Below are 20,690 nucleotides of genomic sequence, written 5' to 3' on the forward strand. Positions count from 1 at the left end.
CCACTTTGAGAAAAATATTGTGTATTGTAACAAAAATTATTCCAGATGTCAGTTTGATAGAGAAAACTTATAAAAAAGATGTTAAAATTTTCATAAATAGTTTTATTACTTTAACATGTTGAATACAAAGAAATTGTGGTTCAATTATTGTAATAAATGTAAAAATTGTAGTGCATATTTGACCTGTTTTTAATGCATATAATCCAATGTCTAGTAATTAGCAAGAACAGTTCAAACTTAGTTACAAATTTATTGAAAACAATAATGCAAGAGAGAGAGATTCCCATTTTTGTATAGATTGCAACTATTTAAATAGTAAATAATATCATCCCAATAATATCCCAAGGATGAATACCCTCTCACTTTAGCAGGTATGTACAACTATACATAATAAACAACATTTATTTTAATTTATGAACATATAGCTTATAAACAAGCTGTATGACTAATAAGGTGCAAAAATGAAACTTAGCAATCAGTTATTGCGTGTGAGAAATTTATCGAATTTCTCCACATAGTAAGTGTTTATCTTTCTTATATTGACTAAATTAGAGCATTTGTGAATGAAATTAACAAATGCTCTAATTCATGAATTAATAGTAGTGAAACTACTTTACTACTACTTAATTTATTCATCAATCTGCTTCTTGAATAAGCTAAATTCATGAAGTAGATTCATGAATTAGTTTATTTATGAATCTACCAAAAAAAAAAAAAAAGATTATTAATATTTTAAATGAGAATTATGAAAATTCTCCACATTGGTAATAAGAATATCTGATTAAAAATTTCACTTGATTAATTAATACCAGCTTGTTCTTAATTTGTATGTAAACTTTGAATTTAACCAGGTTTTATGTGTATATATGTGTGCATTGGTAAAAAACAAAAAGTAAATTGGTTCAAAACAAATATTGACTCCCAAAGTAAATATAAATTCTGTTAATGTTTCACCTCATTCTCAGGATGGAAATCTTTTCAACAGCACGAAAGCAAATAATATAATTTATTATTTAAATGTTCACCAATTCTTTTAACTATATTTAAATTATTTGAAGAAAATATAATCTTTGACTTTGTATTTTATGTTTTTTATTACTATAAATTGTGCTTTTTTATGTCTTTAACTTATGTTTGTCCAAAATTTCATTTTATGAAAGATTTCTTTTTTGCTTCATGTAACAGAATTTTTCATTGGTTTGACATGTAAAACCCATATTATAAAAATTAAAAAATAACAAATTTCAATAACTGAAGCAAGTTAATTGATGAAATAAGTTTGTTACAAGTAAGAACTGTGCCTTGATATTGCACTACTCTAAATAAAATGCATGATGAGGTCTATAGTATGTGGATATATCTCGTCACTGGGTTGCTGAGTGATGATATTCCATTCAGAGTCAAAACTCAGGTCTGAGTAGTGGCATGCACTTTAAATAAAAAAGCAATATGCTTCTCCACTGGAGCAGTGCCTTTTATTTAGAGTAGTGCAATACTAAGGCAAATCGTGGCAAAGTTCCTCCACAATATGAGATTAATGCCCTAATTAGCAAACCATGTTTGATCATAGCTATGTACGGAAAGGCTATATCCGACATGCACGTTTAATGACTTTATATAGCTTTTGTAGCTTGAGACTATTACCCTATACCAGTGGTTTTCAACCTTTTTTATAACAACACCCCTAAGTAATTTATTTTATTTTGCGGCAGCCCTACTCAATTTTCTTAATATATATATATTTATATATAATATTAAAAAATATATGTTATATGATATTTATTACAATAATATAATTATAAAAATTGAATTTCATAATACAAATTATATATATATACAGTATACAATTTTATTCTTTATATAGAGGTACTAAGTAAACATCAATTATAGATCACCAGAAAATTAAAAAGATACTGTACACCTCTTTATAATGAAATAAACATATCAATTAAAAAATAATAATAAGGTTAAGTAACTTAAACCTAAATTACGTGGCACCCCTGGAATGTTTTGGGGCACCCTAAGGTGCCATGGCACCCCAGTTGAAAACCATTGCCCTACACTTAACTATGTCTAATTTGATTTTGTTATCTTGGGTTGTTGCGCTGATCATAGTGGTGTAGCTACAGATTCTGGGCTCTTCCATTTGAGGTTTTCAGTCATCCCTTCCACTTTATTTACCAGTTAAACCATATAAATCAATCCATGTGATGTCACGGTGCTTACTTGTACACACAGCGACATCAGTGAACTTGTTGAGATTCTTTCCCACTCAAAAATACTTTATTACTGACTGTGTGCAGATAATTTTACTTTGTTTTACATTTTATCTCATTTTTTCCCCATGCAGAGGGCCCTTTTTGTTTGATTTTTAATCAGATTTTTTGAATATTTAAGTTAAACTTTTTCCTTATCTTATTGGTTGTGTACAACTATAGTATTTGGTTATGGAACATGTAATTTTTTTTATCTATTATTATTAACGAATATCAGATTCTTTTATAGAGACGTGAACAGCAAGAAGAAGGCTCAGTTGATGTTCCCACTGGACCTCACCTGGTATTTGTATACAAAAATACATGTGTTTTGCAAGATGCTGCTAATCTCATAATGCACCATGTAAAAAAGCAAGCAGGTTAGGAAAATTTGATATTGCAATGAGTATTTATTTATAATAAAATATTTAATATAATCACTGATTATTTTATTATTGCAATAAAAGCTATTAAAAATGCAAGTTTTTTTGTTTTTTTTTTATATTTATATATCTTTAAAAAAGGAAATTAGCAACATCTGTTCATTTCAATTGGAAGATTGAAATTATGGATGAAGTAAATCTTCAGGAGCTTAATCCCATTTTGAAGAGCACTTAGGAGATAAAAAATAGTAAAAATTGTAATAGTAATTTTAAACAGAATTGTAATAGTACCACAGAAAAGGTTAACTTGGCAAGATGAGGGTGACAAAAATTGCTGGTTGAACCTTAAAGAAGTGAGATAAGAAGTTTTTCATAAATGTGATTACAAAGAAGAAGGAAACAAATCAGATTGTTCCTGTGCATAATGGGTGGAAAAGTCTTAAATGAACCTAGCTGATGTTGCTGATGAATTCATCAGCAACATCAGCTAGGAAATTATCTGATAATTTCTGATTATGAAATTTTGAAAGCATTATGAAATTATCAATATTGAAATTATAGATGGTTGTTTATTGAAAAACTCTCATGCCTAAAGCCTAAAGACCGGTAGGGTGCTTGGTGGTGATGACATATACCCAGTAATTTTGAGAGAGGTGGCAAGATAGTGAATTGAACCATTAAGGTTAATTATGAGGGCACTATTGAACTCAAGTGAGAGTCTCTTGGAATGACAGTGTATCATCAATGCATAAAGGTGGTTTTAAGAACAAAGTGAATATCTACCAACTGGTTAGTTTGATTTTAGTGGTAAAGAAAATCATGGAGGCAGTGATCAAGAGTACAGAACAGGAGAAATGTAATTGTGAAGGAAACAAGGATTGTTGTATAAAGGGAATATCATGTTTAACCAACGTGGTTGGCTGCCAAAATAGTTAACCAACCTGGTTAGCTATTCTGACATCATCATCATCATCAGCCATTTTCAATCCACTGCAGGATGAAGGCCTCTCCAGCAACTTTCCAGTTCCTTCTGTTTTGAGCACTGGCCATCCATTTACTACCTACGAACTCGTGAATTTCATCTATCCATCTCCGCCTTTGTCTTCCAGGTTTTCTTCTAGCTCCTCTTGGATACCATTCTGTTATTTTCTTAGTCCATCTGTCATCATGTCTTCGAGCTATGTGTCCTGCCCAAGACCATTTTAGTTCTTTAGTTTTCATAAGAATGTCCTTTACTTGAGTTTGCTGCCTAATCCATGTGTTTCTCTTCTTATCTAACAGTCTGATTCCCAATATAATTCGTTCCATTCTTCGCTGTGTAGTTCTCAGCTTCTCTTCCATTCTTTTGGTGAGTGCCCAAGTTTCACTTCCATAAGTCATGGTGGGGAGTATACATTGGTTCATTATTTTACGTTTCAGACAAACTGGGATATTGCTCTTCAGTATGTGACTATATTTCCTGAATGCTATCCATCCAAAATTTATTCTTCTCTTGACTTCCAGCCATTTATCATTATTACAGCTAATAACTTGTCCCAGATAAGTATATGACTTCACCTTTTCAATTACTGCTCCTTCAATCATTATTTCCCTTTCTGTGGCATACTTGTTCATCATTACTTTTGTTTTAGCCATATTCATCTTTAGTCCAAAATCCTTACTAGCAGTGCATAATTGATTAAGATTTTCCTCTAATTCTTTGGGATCGTGGCTTATGACCACAATGTCATCTGCAAATCATAAATAGTTTAGGTACTCTCCATTCACATTGACTCCTTTCTGCGACCAGTCTAATCTTCTAAAAGCTTCCTCAAGGGCAGCAGTAAACAGCTTCGGAGATATTGCGTCTCCTTGTCGAACTCCTTTCTCAATTTTAAATTTCCTACTGTCTTTGTCTAGTCTAATAAAGGAGGTAGCACTCTCATATATTTCCTTCAAAATCATAATATATGGGGTATCTATGCCTTGTCTTTCCAGTGCCCGAAACATTGCCTTATGTTGTATGAAGTCAAATGCCTTTTCATAATCCACAAATGCCAGGCATAATGGTGTTTTATATTCATTTGCTTTCTCCATTAGCTGTGATATTACGTGAAGGTGATCCATAGTTGAGAATCCTGTCCTAAAGCCAGCTTGCTCTTTCGGTTGATTCTCATCAAGTATTCTTTCTAATCTGTTAGTAATGACCCTTGTGAACAACTTGTAGATGTGGGATAACAAGCTAATTGGTCTATAATTTCCAATTTCTGATTTATCTCCTTTCTTATGCAGCAAAACTATGATTACATTATTCCACTGCTTAGGCGTCACACCTTTTCTAATGCACTTTGTGAAGAGCCTTGCCAGTTTTTGTGTTATGTCTCTTCCTCCCAATTTTAACAATTCTACAGTAACTTCATCTTCCCCCGGGGCTTTCTGATTCTTCATTTTCTTCAATGCATGTTCTACCTCATCAGGAAGGATATCGGGTATGTCATATGTGTTGCTACTTTGCAGTCCATCTTCCCCACTGCTGGCATCATTCCCTCGCTACTTGTATAATTCTCTATAGTAGTCTTCTGCTATTTGAATTATGCCTTCTCTACTGTTTATAAGTACACCATCACTATTCTTCAGTTTCAGTATCATTTGTCTTTCTGTATTACTGCTCATGGCTGCTGATTTAAATCCTTTGTTTTTCCTTAATGCTTGTTCTACTTTTCTTGTGTTAAATCTTATGTCCTCTCTAAGTCTCTTTCTAATGGCTTTGCATAATTCAGTATACTCGATTTTCTCCCTGTCAGTGTTTTTCTTGCTTTTCATTTGTCGTCTTTGGTTCATCATGACAAGTGTTTCTTGACTAATTTTTTCTTCTTTGGATTTCTTTTTCCCTATAGGTTTCTTGGGCTTTATTACTTTCAGAAAGTTGTAATATTCCTCGTCAATATCTTGGTCCTGAGCAGTCTGCAGAAGCTCAAACTTGTTCTTAAGTTCCAGTACATACTGCTCTTTCTCTTCCTCTGTTATCTCAAAGAACTTTGTATTATTTACTCGAGTCAGTTTTTTCCTTTCCTTTCCTACCTCTATATCAAGCGTACATCTTATAATTCTGTGATCACTTCCAACATTTACCTTATTCAGGACGGTAACATAGTCACTCATAAACTCTATGCAGGAAATTAGCATTAGCATTAGTAGAGGCATATGATGCAAGAAAGCAAACTTATTCAGCATCAGCCAAAAAAAAAAAAAAAACCACCACTCCCATTTCACCCCTCCGTTCGTTCGAAATACCTGTCCAGTTGAGCCTTAAATTTGTTTAGGCTATCAACTTCAACAACAAGTGATGGAAGCCGGTTCCACCAACCGATTACCCGCTGGCTAAAGGCAAATTTCTGCACATCTATCTGACATCTGTCTTTCCTCAATTTGAATTTATGCCCTCTGAGGTGATTATTCTGAGCAGGAGGAAGAATCCCATCAGCATTGAGCATGCTCAAACCATCCAAAGCCTTATACACCTCTATCAAATCACCTCGCGTTGCCTAGTCTCCAGACTGTAATTTGCAAAACTTAAGCCTTTCTTCGTAAGAGCAACCCTTTGTTCCATTCACTAATCTTGTTGCCCTTCTCTGTACTCGTTCCAGCAGCTCTACATCCTTCTTGAAATGAGGCCTCCAGACCTGTATACAGGTCTGGAGGCCTCATTTCAAGTGGCCTGACCATTGCCTTATACAAGGCAATAATCACCTCCTTATCCCTGCTAGAAAAATTCCTGTATATCATTGACAAGACACCATGAGCTACTCTTGCAGCTCGTCTGCACTGCTCAGAGAACTTCATATCTGCCTGCACAATTACCCCCAGGTCCTTTTCATTCTCCACCACTGTCAGTGTAGTACCGCACAGTTGATACGTTGCTCTGGGGTTACTGTTTCCCATATGTAGTACTTTACATTTGTTAATGTTAAACTTCATTTGCCACCTCTCAGCCCATCTGCTCAACCTTTCCAGATCCTGTTGCAGCAGCATAGCATCAGTAGTGTCCTTAATAACACTGCCAACCTTTGTATCATCTGCAAACTTGGATATTAAGCTTGATATACCATCATCAATATCATTTATAAATACAGAAAACAACAATGGACCCAATACTGAACACTGAGGGACTCCGCTAATAACATTAGTCCACGATGAGAAGTGTCCATTGATTACCACTCTCTGTCTTCTCCCCCTCAACCATCCCTTTATCCATAGCAGCAATTTGCCTCCAGTGCCACAATGCTCCAATTTGTGCAGCAGTCTTCCATGTGCAACAGTATCAAAAGCCTTTCTAAGATCCAAATATATAATATCAAAGTTATTCCCTGCATCCAGTTCTTTTGTGACTACATCATAGTATCCAATCAAATTGGTCAGGCAAGACTTTCCCTTAACAAAACCATGCTGTGTCTGAGCTATAACTGAATTCTTGTCTAGATGATTCTGCAGTGCTTCTTTAACCAGTGCCTCCATTAATTTTCCTGGAACAGACGTTAAACTAACAGGTCTATAATTACTTGTGTCAGCCTTTGATCCTCCTTTGTGAATTGGGGTTACATTTGCACATCTCCAGTCTATGGGTACCTCCCCTGAATCCAAAGAAGCTCTCATAATTATGGCTAGGGGTTTGCTTACTTCCTTTGCTGCCTCCTTTAATATAACTGGATAGATCCCATCCACCACGGGTGCCTTTGTTATGTTTATCCTCAACAATTTCTCCTCCACTTTCCTCTCAGTTATTACGAAATCATCTAGCTCACTGCCAATGTTTACTTTACCTACGTCATTCTCCTTCCTGAACAACTCCTCATGTGTGAATGTAGATGCAAAATACTTGTTTAGATTGTTAGCCACCTGAGCAGGGTGATCAGGTGGCTAACAATCCTCAACTGTTGAACCATCAATATCCAGTGGACCAATCTGATTCATCCCTTTCCTTCTTGAGTTTAAATAGGTAAAGAACTCTTTTCTGTTTTTCTTTGCATCCTTTGCCAAGGATTTCTCATAGTCTGCCTTTGCCTGCCTAATCTCCTTTGTGGCTTGGTTACAGACCAACTTATATCTATCATAGGCTTCCATGTCACCCATTAATTTGTATGTATCCCATGCATTTTTCTTCTCTGCCATATGTCTCATTAGTTCATCTGACAACCATTTAGGCCTGAACCTTGAACAATATTTCTTAGTTGGTATGTAAAGCCTGGTAGCTTCGAAGATTAGTTCCTTGAATGCTTCCCATTTTGAATTTGCTGTTGGTAACATCATCAGTTGGTCCCACTGTATACAATTTAAATACTGTCTCAGACCATCATAGTCGCCTTTACGAAAGCAAAAACCCTTCCCTTTACCTCTGATGGTAGTTACCTGCTCGAGTAAATCCCATCTTCAACACACTGTGATCACTGCCACCTAGTGGTTCCTTTATCTGCAGATTCTTAATGCATGAAGAATCACTACTGATAATCAGATCAAGAGTATTGCTCCCTCTTGTTGCCTCATGAACATGCTGATGTAGAAAACAATCATCCAATAAATCCACAAAAGCCTTGCTAGTGTGTAAGTGACCAACCCACAAATTCTAGTCAATATCTGGGAAATTAAAATCCCCCATTATAAGGCTCTCTGATTTACTGGCCCACTCTATCTCCCCGTACAGTATCTTATTATACTCATCAGAGTCATTAGGCCTATAGCACACTCCTACTCTCAATTTTGATTTCCCTATGCTTATGTCACACCAAACTTACTCGACACTGCCCTGTCCATCGATGTCGACTGGCTTCACTTCCTTGGATTTTATGTGTTTCTTAACTAATAGCATAACCCCTCATCCCCTCCTGTCCTGTCTATCCTTTCTATACACATTGTATTCCCCAAATTCCAGTTCTGCATTCCTTATATCTGTGTGACACCACGTCTCCGATATCCCAACAACACCTGCCTTTGATGTTTTGAGCAATACCTCAAATTCATCAAATTTATTTACCAAACTCCTAGCATTTGTGTACATGCAAGTATACATGCACCTGTTCTTATTCTTAGCTGCCCTAACACAACCCATGTGTTTACCTGTTCTGCGATGACTCCCAGCAGTCTCTGAAATATCCCACATCTTGTTTTCCAGGCTGCTGCTCATTTCAATAGAAGCAGTGCAAGAATCCTTTCCACCACTGCCAGTGGCTACTGTTAATCTATTAGGCCTTGTATCCCCCCGAACTAGCAGTTTTCCGACCCAGCTAACACTGCCTTGACAGCATCAGCAAATATTCTTGCACCCTTTCTATTTAAGTGTATCCCATCTCTGTAGAAGCAGTCTCTCCTGTTAACAAGTACAGACCAGGCTGAAAAAAATTCTACCCCTTGAGCCTTGCACAATCTTTCCAGGGCCGAATTGATCGACAAGGCTCTCATCATATACTCCCTCCTATCGTGTCTGGGCAGAATTGCAGACACTTTCAAATTCAACCCTAATTCACGGCTTTTTTTCAACAGTGACCTGTACTTGTTAAGTAATTCCGCCGGTCTCCTACTCAAATGATTTTGGCATTGTTTATTTAGATTTTAGTGAAGCATTTGATTCAGTCACTTGTGAGAGATTATATAAGATGGAACATGTTTGAGTTACAAGTAAGATTCTTTGATGGAATGCAGATCAGGAGGCAGAGGGGTGTAATTAATGGTTGCTCTGGAGATTGATCTGACATTAGAAGTTGGGTTCCCAAAGTTTGGTTCTAAGACCACTGTTGTTTCTGATTTTCATTAATGACATTGACAAAGAGATAGGGCATGATGTCAATAATCTTAGAGTTGCTAATGATTAACACTAAGTGGTGCCCCTTCAGGATGACTTCGATAGGCTTTCAAGGATGGATAGAAAAGTGGCAGCTGTGCTTTAATACAGCAAAATGAAAGATCTTACATTTGAGGAATAGCAACTGCAAAATAACTTATACACTTTATGGTGTTGAATTAAAAGTAGAAGAAGAAGAAAGGGATTTGTGACTTATGATACAAGTGGACATAAGTTCTCCAAGCAGCGTAGACAGGCAGCAAGGCCTGTAAGACTGCACTTTGAAATATCATATTCAAGTATAGAGACCTCACCTAAAAAAACACATTGAGCTTCTTGAAAGAGTCGAAAGAGGCAAGTTGCGTGGTTGAGACTGGCAAAAGGGTGACTGTATAAGGTAAGACCTTGATTATGTGGCCACAGAGCTCGGCGCCGACCGGGCTAGCCGGGTGGGTAAAGTGCCTGCCTGGCAACCCAAAGGTTGCGGGTTCGATTCCCGCCTCGTGCTTGGATCAAAGTACTACAAAAACCTTGGGAGGTGCATTATGGCCACAGAAGCCTATGCGCCAACAACTACCAAAAAAAAAAAAAAAAAACAGAGCTCGGCATCTGGGCACATCAGAGTAGACGTGATTGAAGTCTATAAGCCTGAGAGGGGTAATAAAATGATTGAGGGCAAAATATTCACTGTGATAAATGATTTCAGAATACAAGGCCATAAATTCAAATTACAGGAAAAGAGATTTAGCCTGGATTGTAGGAAGTTTTCTTTTAGCCAGTAAGTTTTAATTATGGGAATAAGTTATCTCCATAAGTGGTTGAGGTTGACATACAGCTGCCAACTCTCTGGATTTATGACAGAGAATCTCTTCTGCTCTATTTGACTGTCGTATAATTAGTGACAAGGAGTTTCTCTGTTGTTTTCTTTTCACAAAAAAATAATAAAACTACATTAAAATTAGATTTGTTTTTTTGAATTTCAACTTTATTTTCATTAACAAATTAGCCTGAGGTGTGCTGTTGTAGCCTACATTGCAAAATAGAAATTCTTGAGAATAGCTTTGGTCTCTGTTTGTATACTTGTGTAGTGCAAAGCTAATTAACAGTGTCTTTCAGTGAGGTGCCAAAGAAATACAACGTAAAATGTATATATATATAAGATATTTCATATATTTCTGAAAAAAGTAAGATGTTTGCATTGTGTACTGTATATACAGGGTGATTCACTACCAGTGCGACAAACTTGCAGGAGGTGTAGGGGGCGCAAAGACGAATCGGAATCACATAGCATTGCAGGGTCCGAAATGCCTTCGTCATGCGGTAGAGGACGTTGAACGGGAGGTTGCGTGAACAGCGATCCCGCTGGAAGTCCGCTTTTGCGAACCGTTTCTGTTGAAGAAACCAAGTAGCAAAAGTCCTCCGGAGTGGATAATCCACAGGCTCCAATGATTGGATGCGTTGCAGATGGTATGAACTCATTTATTTTGTTGACAGTATCCTCCATACAGTGGATTGGGAAATACCCAATCGTTGGCCTATCGCTCGAGTACTCGTACTCGGATTGCCTTCTGCAAGACGTAGGACGTTCTCCTCATTGTCTGGCATCCTCGTCGTTCGCTCTCGATTCATGGTACCTCTCGTGAAACAACCAGTCTCACATAACCTTCTGTGCACACATGCGAAAATCGTATGATGAGGAGCACGCCTGTGCGGGAAACGTTCCTGGTACAAGCGCAGAGCAGCACGCCCATTACGGTCCGCAGCTCCATACGCGAGGTGCATGTCAACCAGTTCAACATTTGAATACTCGTCCATCCTACTGCCTCGGGAACCGGTTCGCAAATGCTGACTTCCAGCGGGATCGCTGTTCACGCGACCTCCCATTCAACGTCCTCTACGGCATGGCGAAGGCATTTCGGACCCTGCAATGCTATGTAATTCCGATTTGTCTTTGTGCCCCCTACACCTCCTGCAAGTTTGTCACACTGGTAGTGAATCATCCCGTAGATGTGAATTTTTAATTTTGATGTGAATTTTCAGTTTCAAGTGGCAGGAAACAATCAAATCAGACATTTGCAAAGAAATAAACATACTAATAGAGTACAGTGCATAGAAAGAAATGCAAAAATAGATGCGCATTTCATGGTGATGATGATGTTGCACATGGCAAATGTGTAACAGCTTTTCCCTTTACTAATCTCATTACTCTTCTCTGTTGATGTTTATTTGCATCTTTTGTTAAAGAACATAATCTTCCTCTGAGATGTGCTGATTATGCAGGCACATTTTTCAGAAATATGTTTCCCAATAACTAAACAGCAAAAAAATTATGGAAGAATAAACCAACAAGCATTGTTAGTTAAGTTGTGTGGATAGGAAAAGAAGAGGTAGTAATGGCTCTGAAAAATAAGCCATTTTTAGTTTGCTATAGATGGTAGTAATCAATGCAATTCCAAGGTATATTCCATTGTGATGATTATTTATTTAAAAAAAAAGAAAAAAATCATGAAATTGAAAGCAGCTTGTTATCAGTGCCAGCATTGGAAGGTGAATACAGAGTACAATGTTGAACATCTTTTTCTGATCAACCTGAAAGCATGGATATTAAAATAGGAGGTTGAGCACTTTGTGCTAAGAGATTCAACTTATCTTATTAATTTGTGTGCTCTACATGCCTCCCTACGAAAGTAGATAAATATCTGGTGGACGTTTACTGCTATCTAGAAAGAAGCACTAAAAAGGAAACCTAGATTTAAACTGTCAACTGATGCACACATTTGTGTGCATCAGTTGACCATCTGTGGTTAAATGTGTAAATTGTTAAATTGTTGACCATCTGTGGTTAAATGTGTAAATTGTTAACCATCTGTGGTTAAATGTGTAACTAAGCTAGCAGAAGAATGACAGCCTTAGAAGTCATGAGATAAGCAATATAAGCACTTTTCTGAGTTACCAAATTGAAGAAGTACAGGTGATCACTAGTGAGTGGCACTGACTCATGTTGGAACAGTACGAGATCCAAAAAGTTTTGAAAGAAGACAAAACAAGGAAATTTAAAAGGCAACCTTAACAAGCCAGGTAAGCTGATAATTCTAGGCATGTTATCCTTACTCATGCTGAAAGTCTGTTTGTGTTTCCCTCTTCTGGCTTGAATTTGCCTGTGCCTTCAATCCAGTGTACCTCACGTCCATATACCAAGGTCATTACTCCTAGATATGTTGATTGTTGTGCAAATTTATTTTACCAACATTTTTTTTAAAATTTCCCACTTCCATTTTGGAAATTACTAGTCATAGGCATTTATACTGCTAAGGTTATAGGAAGGAAGTGTGGAATATAACAAATTATCTCAAATTATACATGGAAATTTAATAATTCCTCATAGCAGTTCTTAGTGTGAGAAAATATTAGTATTAGTAGAGGCAATGATACAAGAAAGCAAGCATCCACAGTATCGGCAAAAAAAAAAAAAAAAAAAAAACCTTCCCATATCATCTGTCCATGCCCTCTAATAGTTTGTCTGGTTCTTAAATTTATTCAAACTATCCACTTCTACAACACTGATAAAAGTTTGTTCCAAAAATCAACTACCTGCTGTCTGAAGGCTAATTTTCACGCATCTGCCCTGCAAACATCCTTCCTCAATTTGAACTTGTGGCCCCTCATATATGTAGTCTGAGTAAGAGGAAGCATTCCATCAGCATTAAGCTTACTCAATCCATTGAGTCTCAAACACTTCAATCAGATCTTCTGGCTGTCTCTAGATCAGGCCTGGGCAAACTTTTGGGCTGAAGGGCCACAATAGGAATTCAAAAAGAAGGCGGGCCGCACGTAAAATACTATTTTTAGATATATATTATTTGTTATCATGAAGAAGAAATATAACATTAAAAAATTATTCTCTAAGAACCAAGGATTTAATGAGATGAATGGAACTGTTTTACATCTTTTAACATTTTTTTAATTTCGGGTGTTAATTTTGTAGTTGAAATCCTTAAAACTGCTTGTAAACGTTCATCGGTGATGCTCGATCGTAAAGAATTTTTATTTAGATTCACGATGGAAAATGTTTGTTCACATATGTAGGTTGATCCAAAAATAACCAACATTTTTCGGGCAAAGTTCGTCGGATTTGTTCGAATTAAGAGTATTGTAAAATTTACAGATTTCCTCATGACGGTGCAATTCCCTTAAATCGGTATCACACTGCAGATCTATAATCTGAAGCTGGAGTTCACTCGGTGCACTATCAATTTCTATTGAAAATGGGTTGCGCACTATTGCCAAACTTGTCTCAATTTTTCGGAAGTCGCCAAATCTTCGTGAAAAGTCGTCATTCAAAGCGTTGATAATTTCACAATAATTTTCAAATTTATTTTCTGGAATCTTCAGCACCTTCATGGTTGGAAAGTGGTCTACCTTGTTAATCAATAAATGTCGAAGGAACAACTGGAGTTTTAATTGAAATCCATTCAAACTTTTTACCATATCATGGGCGTATAAAGTTTTCCCTTGTAACACAGTGTTGAAAGTATTTAAGTGTGTCACGATGTCCAGGGTAAACGCAAAATCACAAATCCAGTTATTATCAGTTAATTCGGGAAATTCCATAATATTTTTCAGTTTTAAAAATAGAACGATGTCATCTTTAAGATCCCATACTCGCCGAAGAACTCTTCCTAAGCTAAGCCATCAAATTTGGCTATGATAAACGGCCTCCATAGCCGAGTGGTCAGGAGCGGTAGTGCAGTAGCACACGCTCTTTGAGTAGACCGGGGTCCAAGCCCCTGACTGCTAAATACGGTCGATCTGCCAACCGGCACTGGACCAGCGTGGCAGATTATAGTCCATTTCCCTCAGTATGAATCGTTGAGGAGGCTTCCATTCTGTAGTGGATTGATAATGGCTGCACTTTACCTTTTTTTTTTTTTTTTTTTTATTTTTTTTTTAAGGAATATCTGTACTCGGATTCAATATCTTGAAGAAAATTAACGAATTGTCTGTGTTTCAGGCCCCCTTCGATCGTATTAAATTTACTAGTTTAATAATACAAGATGAAGAAGAACTCTTTATTATATACAGAAGGCACATGTGACATGTTCAAATTTTAACACATTCTTACATAATACTTGTTGATGTATAATACAATGAATTGTAATTAAATTATAATCAGGATAATTTTCACAAATTTTATCCTGAATTTTCTTTAACGCTCCAATGTTTTTACCTGTCAAACTTGGTGCTCCGTCAGTTGTTACGCTTACCATTTTGTTCCATTGTAAATTATATCTTGTTAAGCATTTCTCAACTTTTTCAAATAAATCAGCTCCCGTTGTTTGGCCTTTAAGAGATTCCATTGAAAGAAGCTCTTCAATAATTTCAAAATTAGAGGTACATCCACGTATGAAAATCGATAACTGCGCAGTATTCTTTTGGTCGTTACTTTCGTCGAGAGCTATCATCGAGTACCATGTTATGGATTCTAATACTGATAATAGTTGCTCGTTCAAATTTGTATCGATACATTCAATTCTTCTTACTACGGTTCGCTGAGATAAACTTATTCTCAAATTTGTGTTTAATGTCAGGACATATAATTCCACAAGCTTCAGTCATACATTCTTTAATATAGTCTCCATCAGAAAAAGGCTCGTTGCTTTTTGCAAATCATATGAGAAATAACAAAACTTGCCTCTACAGTAGCTTCTTGTTTCTTAGTTAGCCGCGTAAACACATTTTGTTGTCTATAGATAAATTTTGAATCAATCCATCAGCAGTTTTCTTTCTCGCTTCCAGAGTTAAATTGGCACCATATTCGGAATGTTTAGTAGTGAAATGTCTTTTAATATTGTACCCTTTCAACACTGAGACACTATCCCGGCAGATGAGACAAACAGTCTCGTTATTTATGTAAGCAAAAAAATATTTTGTGTTCCACTCTTCATTGAAGACACGATGCTCTTGTTGAATTTTTCGTTTTTTATTCATTTTTAAAAGGGCGTAAATATTATTTTTATCGCTACTGGCACCAAGATGATAACCGAAGATAACGAAAAAATCTAACTGCGGGATGACCGTCAGAGAAAACAGATTGGAACTGCAGCCGGTCAGCAGTCCTATCCTATTACTCCGCCACCGCAGCAAAGCCGTTGTCGTTTGTTTTGTTTGTTATTTGGTTTTTAGGAGCATTAGCAACTAAGGCCATATTGCTCCGGGATATGCGGTGGTCATTCCCTGACCTTTCCGCATCCTCCGTATTTGGTGGTGACGGGCTCGAACCCCGGTCTAATCAAGAAGCATGTGCTATGCACTGCTGCTCCTTCCCACCTGGCTACGGAGGCGCCGAAGCAGTTGTCGTCATCACTGGTTGTCTGTTACCGTAGTTTCGCGCGGTTAGTTAATCGCAAATTATACCATTATAAAAGCACCCGTTGGCTCGCTCCGGTTCGCGCACAATTTCAAATTCTATCTCAATTTGAACAATACAGAGATGATAAAACAATTTACTAGTCAACAAATTCTATAATGTATTATATATACAAATTTATTTTCCAAAAAGGTGTCGCAAAAGGCATAAAATAAGTAAACTTTTTTATAAAATACAATTAAAGCTCGCGGGCCGCACAAAGCTGTGTGGCAGGCCGCATGCGGCCCGCGCGCCATAGTTTGCCCGGGCCTGCTCTAGATGCTGCAGTTTGCAGAACTAAAGCCTTTCCTGGTAACAACACCTTTTGTTCCCTTTACTAATCTCATTACTCTTCTCTGTGCCTGTTTCAACATATCCACAGCCTTCCTAAAATGAGGCTTTCAGACCTATCTATAATAGTGCTCAAGATGTAGCCTAACCATTGCCTTGTATAGCAGGATAATCACCTCCTCAGTCATACTGGCAAAATTCCTATATATTATCAGCAAAACCTCATGGGTTGTCTTGCATCCTGTCTGCAGTTCTTGGAGAACTTCAGATCTGACGATTACCCATCCCTGCATATTTTTCATTCTCCACTACCTTGAGTGGTACCACAGAGTTGGTACATTAATGTGGGATTACTGCCATCCATATATAGTACTTTGCATTTGTCAATGTTAAACTTCAAATGCCACTTCTCAGCCCATCTGCCTAATTTTTCTAGATCTTGTTGCAGTAGCATATCTTGATTATCATCAAACATATAAAGTGGGATCAAAGAGTTCAGGAACTGAATTTGGCACTTGAAATTGCAGCATCATAGTGAGTTGCAGCTTCTTGAATGTGTTCAGTGAGTCATCTAGATACAGTGATGTATTAATCATCCCTATAGCTAAATTGACAAATTTAAAAAAAATCTATACTCTAGAATATTGGTTTCTCAGAGGGACCTTTTTTAAAGATAAATTTGAATTGATTAAGTCAAAATCCTTAATGGCTGAATTGTTGAAATAATGACTTTAAAAGTGCAACACTATAAGCAAGCCAGTATAATTCATTTAAAGTTTATAACACTCAATGGGGTTGCCCTGATCTCTAGTCATTGGTTGAATGGTAACTAGATATCCGAACACATTAGTAAGCATCTACCATCTATTGTACCACTTAACAGACAGTTGAAAGGTATTACCACTTCTCCTTAAAGCAATCAACAAGCTTGATATTGATCCCAAATCTATACTACAAGAATTGTTTGAGATCAATCCAATTGATATTTTTGACAGATTATCCGAGTAAGTTTATGCCCGTATCTTATGGTAGTGATTTCTGTTTTAGCTTTAGTTGTCAAAGCCTTTACTCTGTACTATATTTTTATGTTTTTGTGATAACTGTGTATAATTATCTTGTCACAGTTAGAATTTATCATTCTTTCCTGATTAAAAACTAATAAAACAGTCTTTAAATTAAATGGATTAAGATATTTTCAATTCAGTCTTCAGAAAGAGTTTTACAAAAAGTAAATAGAACTAACAAAAGTAAGAAATGACAAGACCATATTATAAATAATAATTTTTTTTTTAAATTTTTGACATAAAATATCAAAAAAAAAAAAAAAAATATATATATATCCAATCAAAAGTAAGTGAGAAAGCCATTATTTGGCATGGGCAATGGAAGGGATGGAAAAAGGGAAATTAGTTAAACAGATATTAGAAGCAAAAATGAATGATTATAAGCCTAAAACTATCCAATCAAAGGTATAAATGGATCAAACCTAAGATGGTATGGGCATGCAGAAAGGATTAGAGAAGTAAATTAGCTAAACAGATATTTGAAGCAGAAAGAAATAGTAATATACCTAGAGGCAGACCAGAAGGAAGGAGGATTAGTTTGTTAAGCAAGCATTAGAGAAAAGAGGCTTACTTATTTTCTGCTAAAGATTTAGCAGGAAACAGAATACCATGCCAGAAAGGAATGCTGATAATTCTCAGATTCGTGGTAACCTTGTACCACTTATTCAGTCACTGAAAAAGTGATACAGGAAGTACCACAAAATGTCTGAAAATTATCTGTATTCCTTTAAGAAATTAACTGTATGCAGGTGGGAGCACTTAAATTTTCACTGTTCCCCAAAGTTTGTCATGATCACAGAATTGTCTAGTCTATTTGTGTGAACACTTAACAATCAATTCGAAATTAGCTGACAAGTATGTATATGAAATATGTGTTTTTCAAAGTTGTTTCAAGTACGGTCTTTCCTCAACTTAGACGTATGCAACTTATGATGGTTGTTTTCATAAAAAAATTTAAAATATTTTTCACAGCTGTGACGTTGCCGTACAACTACCTCAGCTACCTGCACAGTGGTATTTTAAGGGAGCACCTGCACAGGTAGCCCATGAAATTTCCCAGAATCATCAATTTCAAGGTAGATGTGTTTTTTCTAAAAATTAATTCCATGTATCCACATTCAAAAACCCATCTATCTATGTACGTAAATCATGCCTACAGGGACAAAAAAAAAAAAAAATGGAGAACAGAATGAGACAAAATATAAATTCTAAGTGTATTAATTTTTATCAAGGAGACTTCTGGCAACTTATTTAATGTTTGTTTGTTATTTGGTTTTTAGGAGCATTAGCAACTAAGGCCATATTGCTCCGGGATATGCGGTGGTCATTCCCTGACCTTTCCGCATCCTCTGTATTTGGTGGTGACTGGCTCGAATCCCGGTCTAATCCAAGAAGTGTGTGCTATGCACTGTTGCTCCTTCCCACCTGGCTACGGAGGCACCAACTTATTTAATGCATATAACATGAAATATCTGATTAGATGATGGGTATTCAGAAATTTTATATGCTGTAAAGAAACAGGTTTTAGAGATTTATAAAAACTAAATTAAAAAAATATAAAACTAATAAAACAAACTAAAATATAAATAAAAAGAAAAATAGTTAAATAAATAATTAAATAAAAAAATAATAAATTTGTTATGACGGTTGTTTTCATAAAAAAATTTAAAATATTTTTCACAGCTGTGAAAAATATTTTAAGTGGAATTAGAGTGGAATTCCGTCATAAGTCGAGGAGTGACCATACTTCAGTTGTGTCCATTTATATATAAATTGTCTTGAAATATTCCAGCACATTCTGTCATCTCTTACCTGTGTTGCCAAGTAATAGTAGATGTGGTTTTAATAGGCACAGTTTTTTTTTTTTTTCCATCACAAAAATGGCTTCGAAAATCAGAGAAGATTGCCCCTATCAGTCATGATTATCCATTTTCAACATATACAAGCTGAAGTTCTCTGCAATTTAGATCTAGAACTTAATGAAATCAGATCAAGTGATACATATATAGATGTAGAGGATATTGCATTAAAAAATGTAACTTCTTTTTTCTTTTTTTTTTTTGATAAATTTTGACAATAATTTCATTCTAATATTAAACAGTTAAGTCAAAATAAGAACAGATTAATTTATATACAAGGCTTTCATTTTACAGATTTTCAAAATTCGGTGAAGAAACACTGCCCAGAGCCTGCCATTTTTAGAAAACTCGTCCCCTTGAGCCTACACATATTCAGAAAGTTCATTTCTCAGCTAGCTAAACAACTTTTATAAATATTATGTTTGTAAACACTATTGATACAACAACATTCATCCATTTGTATTTGAAAGGGGAGGATTGTTTACGTGTGTTTGTTATTTATAAAAAATTTGCACTAATAAAATAGCATATTGGAGCATGCACCACCTTCACAAATTCTTAGTTTTGCATGATTTCAGATAAATTCTGAATAATATATGTATTTAATTCAAGCTAAAATAAATTTTCAGTTTTTCAAAACTTCAGTTTTTTTTTTTATTATTATTATCATTTACAGTATCCCCTTATTATCCTTATATCCATCACTTTGTGAAGGATTATATTGTAGTAAATAATTTAGCAGGTTCAATTTAATAATGGCTGAAACTGCTAAATGACTAATTAATTATTTTAAAAATTACTTTGATTTATTTATCCTTTTTTTAACTATATAAAATTTGGACTATTCTTTTAAAAGGTTTCAAAACTTTTTTTCATAATACATTTTTATAGGCATTCATAAGGAAGACAGGCATAAAATCTCACAACTACTTCGAAATTTTATTCCTGAATTTTTGGGAATTTCTCCTGGTGAAGTAATAGAAGACTTCAAAGATGAGGGTATCTTTTCAAAATTTCATTGAATGCTCATAATATTTTGAATTGAATTAAAATCATATAAAGTGCACATGCACACAAACACACACATGCAGGTGCACATATATAAAATGTCTTTTCATTAGTAGATGACTCCCAGATTTTCATGCATTTTGCAAAAAAAAGTTGCTTTCTAATGAGCACATTCTGAGTAATAAATAAAAATATTTATCAGTTAAAACATATTAAATAACAGTATGAAATAATAAATGTTAGTAGTAACCTTGTAGATACAAATCCATATTGTAATAAGGCAAAAATGTAATATCAGTTAAAAATACATTCAAAATGTGGTATCCCACAACACTTCTATTGTTAACCTTTTCTGGAGTATGTACCTATATACATGTTTTTCATGTGTGGGTCCTGAGGAGTTTGTATAAATACATTTTTAAAGGTAATTTCAAATATATTTCATGTAACTTCAGAATGTACTGCTACCTTTTATCTGTCTTTCTAAGTAATTTTAGACACAGTTTATAATAGATGGCAGCAAGTGAGTTTAGAATCAGAGGTGAGGAATGCACCTGTCAGCTATTATCTTGATTATGGCTTACTAAAGCAAAATTCTCCAGAATTCAGATCC

General features: G+C 35.6%; 1 protein-coding gene across 6 annotated transcripts in view; it reads left to right on the forward strand.

Moving 5' to 3' along the window:
* The window catches only part of LOC150074896 (paired amphipathic helix protein Sin3a-like), a 285,756-nt gene that overhangs the window by 205,010 nt on the left and 60,056 nt on the right, over nucleotides 1–20,690 (forward strand). For all 6 annotated transcript variants that reach the window (XM_090389366.1, XM_090389363.1, XM_090389365.1 and 3 more), the window contains exons 14-15: nucleotides 2,506–2,635; nucleotides 19,961–20,068. In XM_090389366.1, coding sequence (XP_090245492.1) covers nucleotides 2,506–2,635; nucleotides 19,961–20,068 — 238 coding nt within the window. The remainder of the gene's footprint in view (nucleotides 1–2,505; nucleotides 2,636–19,960; nucleotides 20,069–20,690) is intronic.

The sequence above is a fragment of the Mastigoproctus giganteus genome, unplaced genomic scaffold, assembly GCF_048544385.1.
Source record: "Mastigoproctus giganteus isolate SK-2022 unplaced genomic scaffold, ASM4854438v1 scaffold_15, whole genome shotgun sequence".
Taxonomy (NCBI): Eukaryota; Metazoa; Arthropoda; class Arachnida; order Uropygi; family Thelyphonidae; genus Mastigoproctus; species Mastigoproctus giganteus.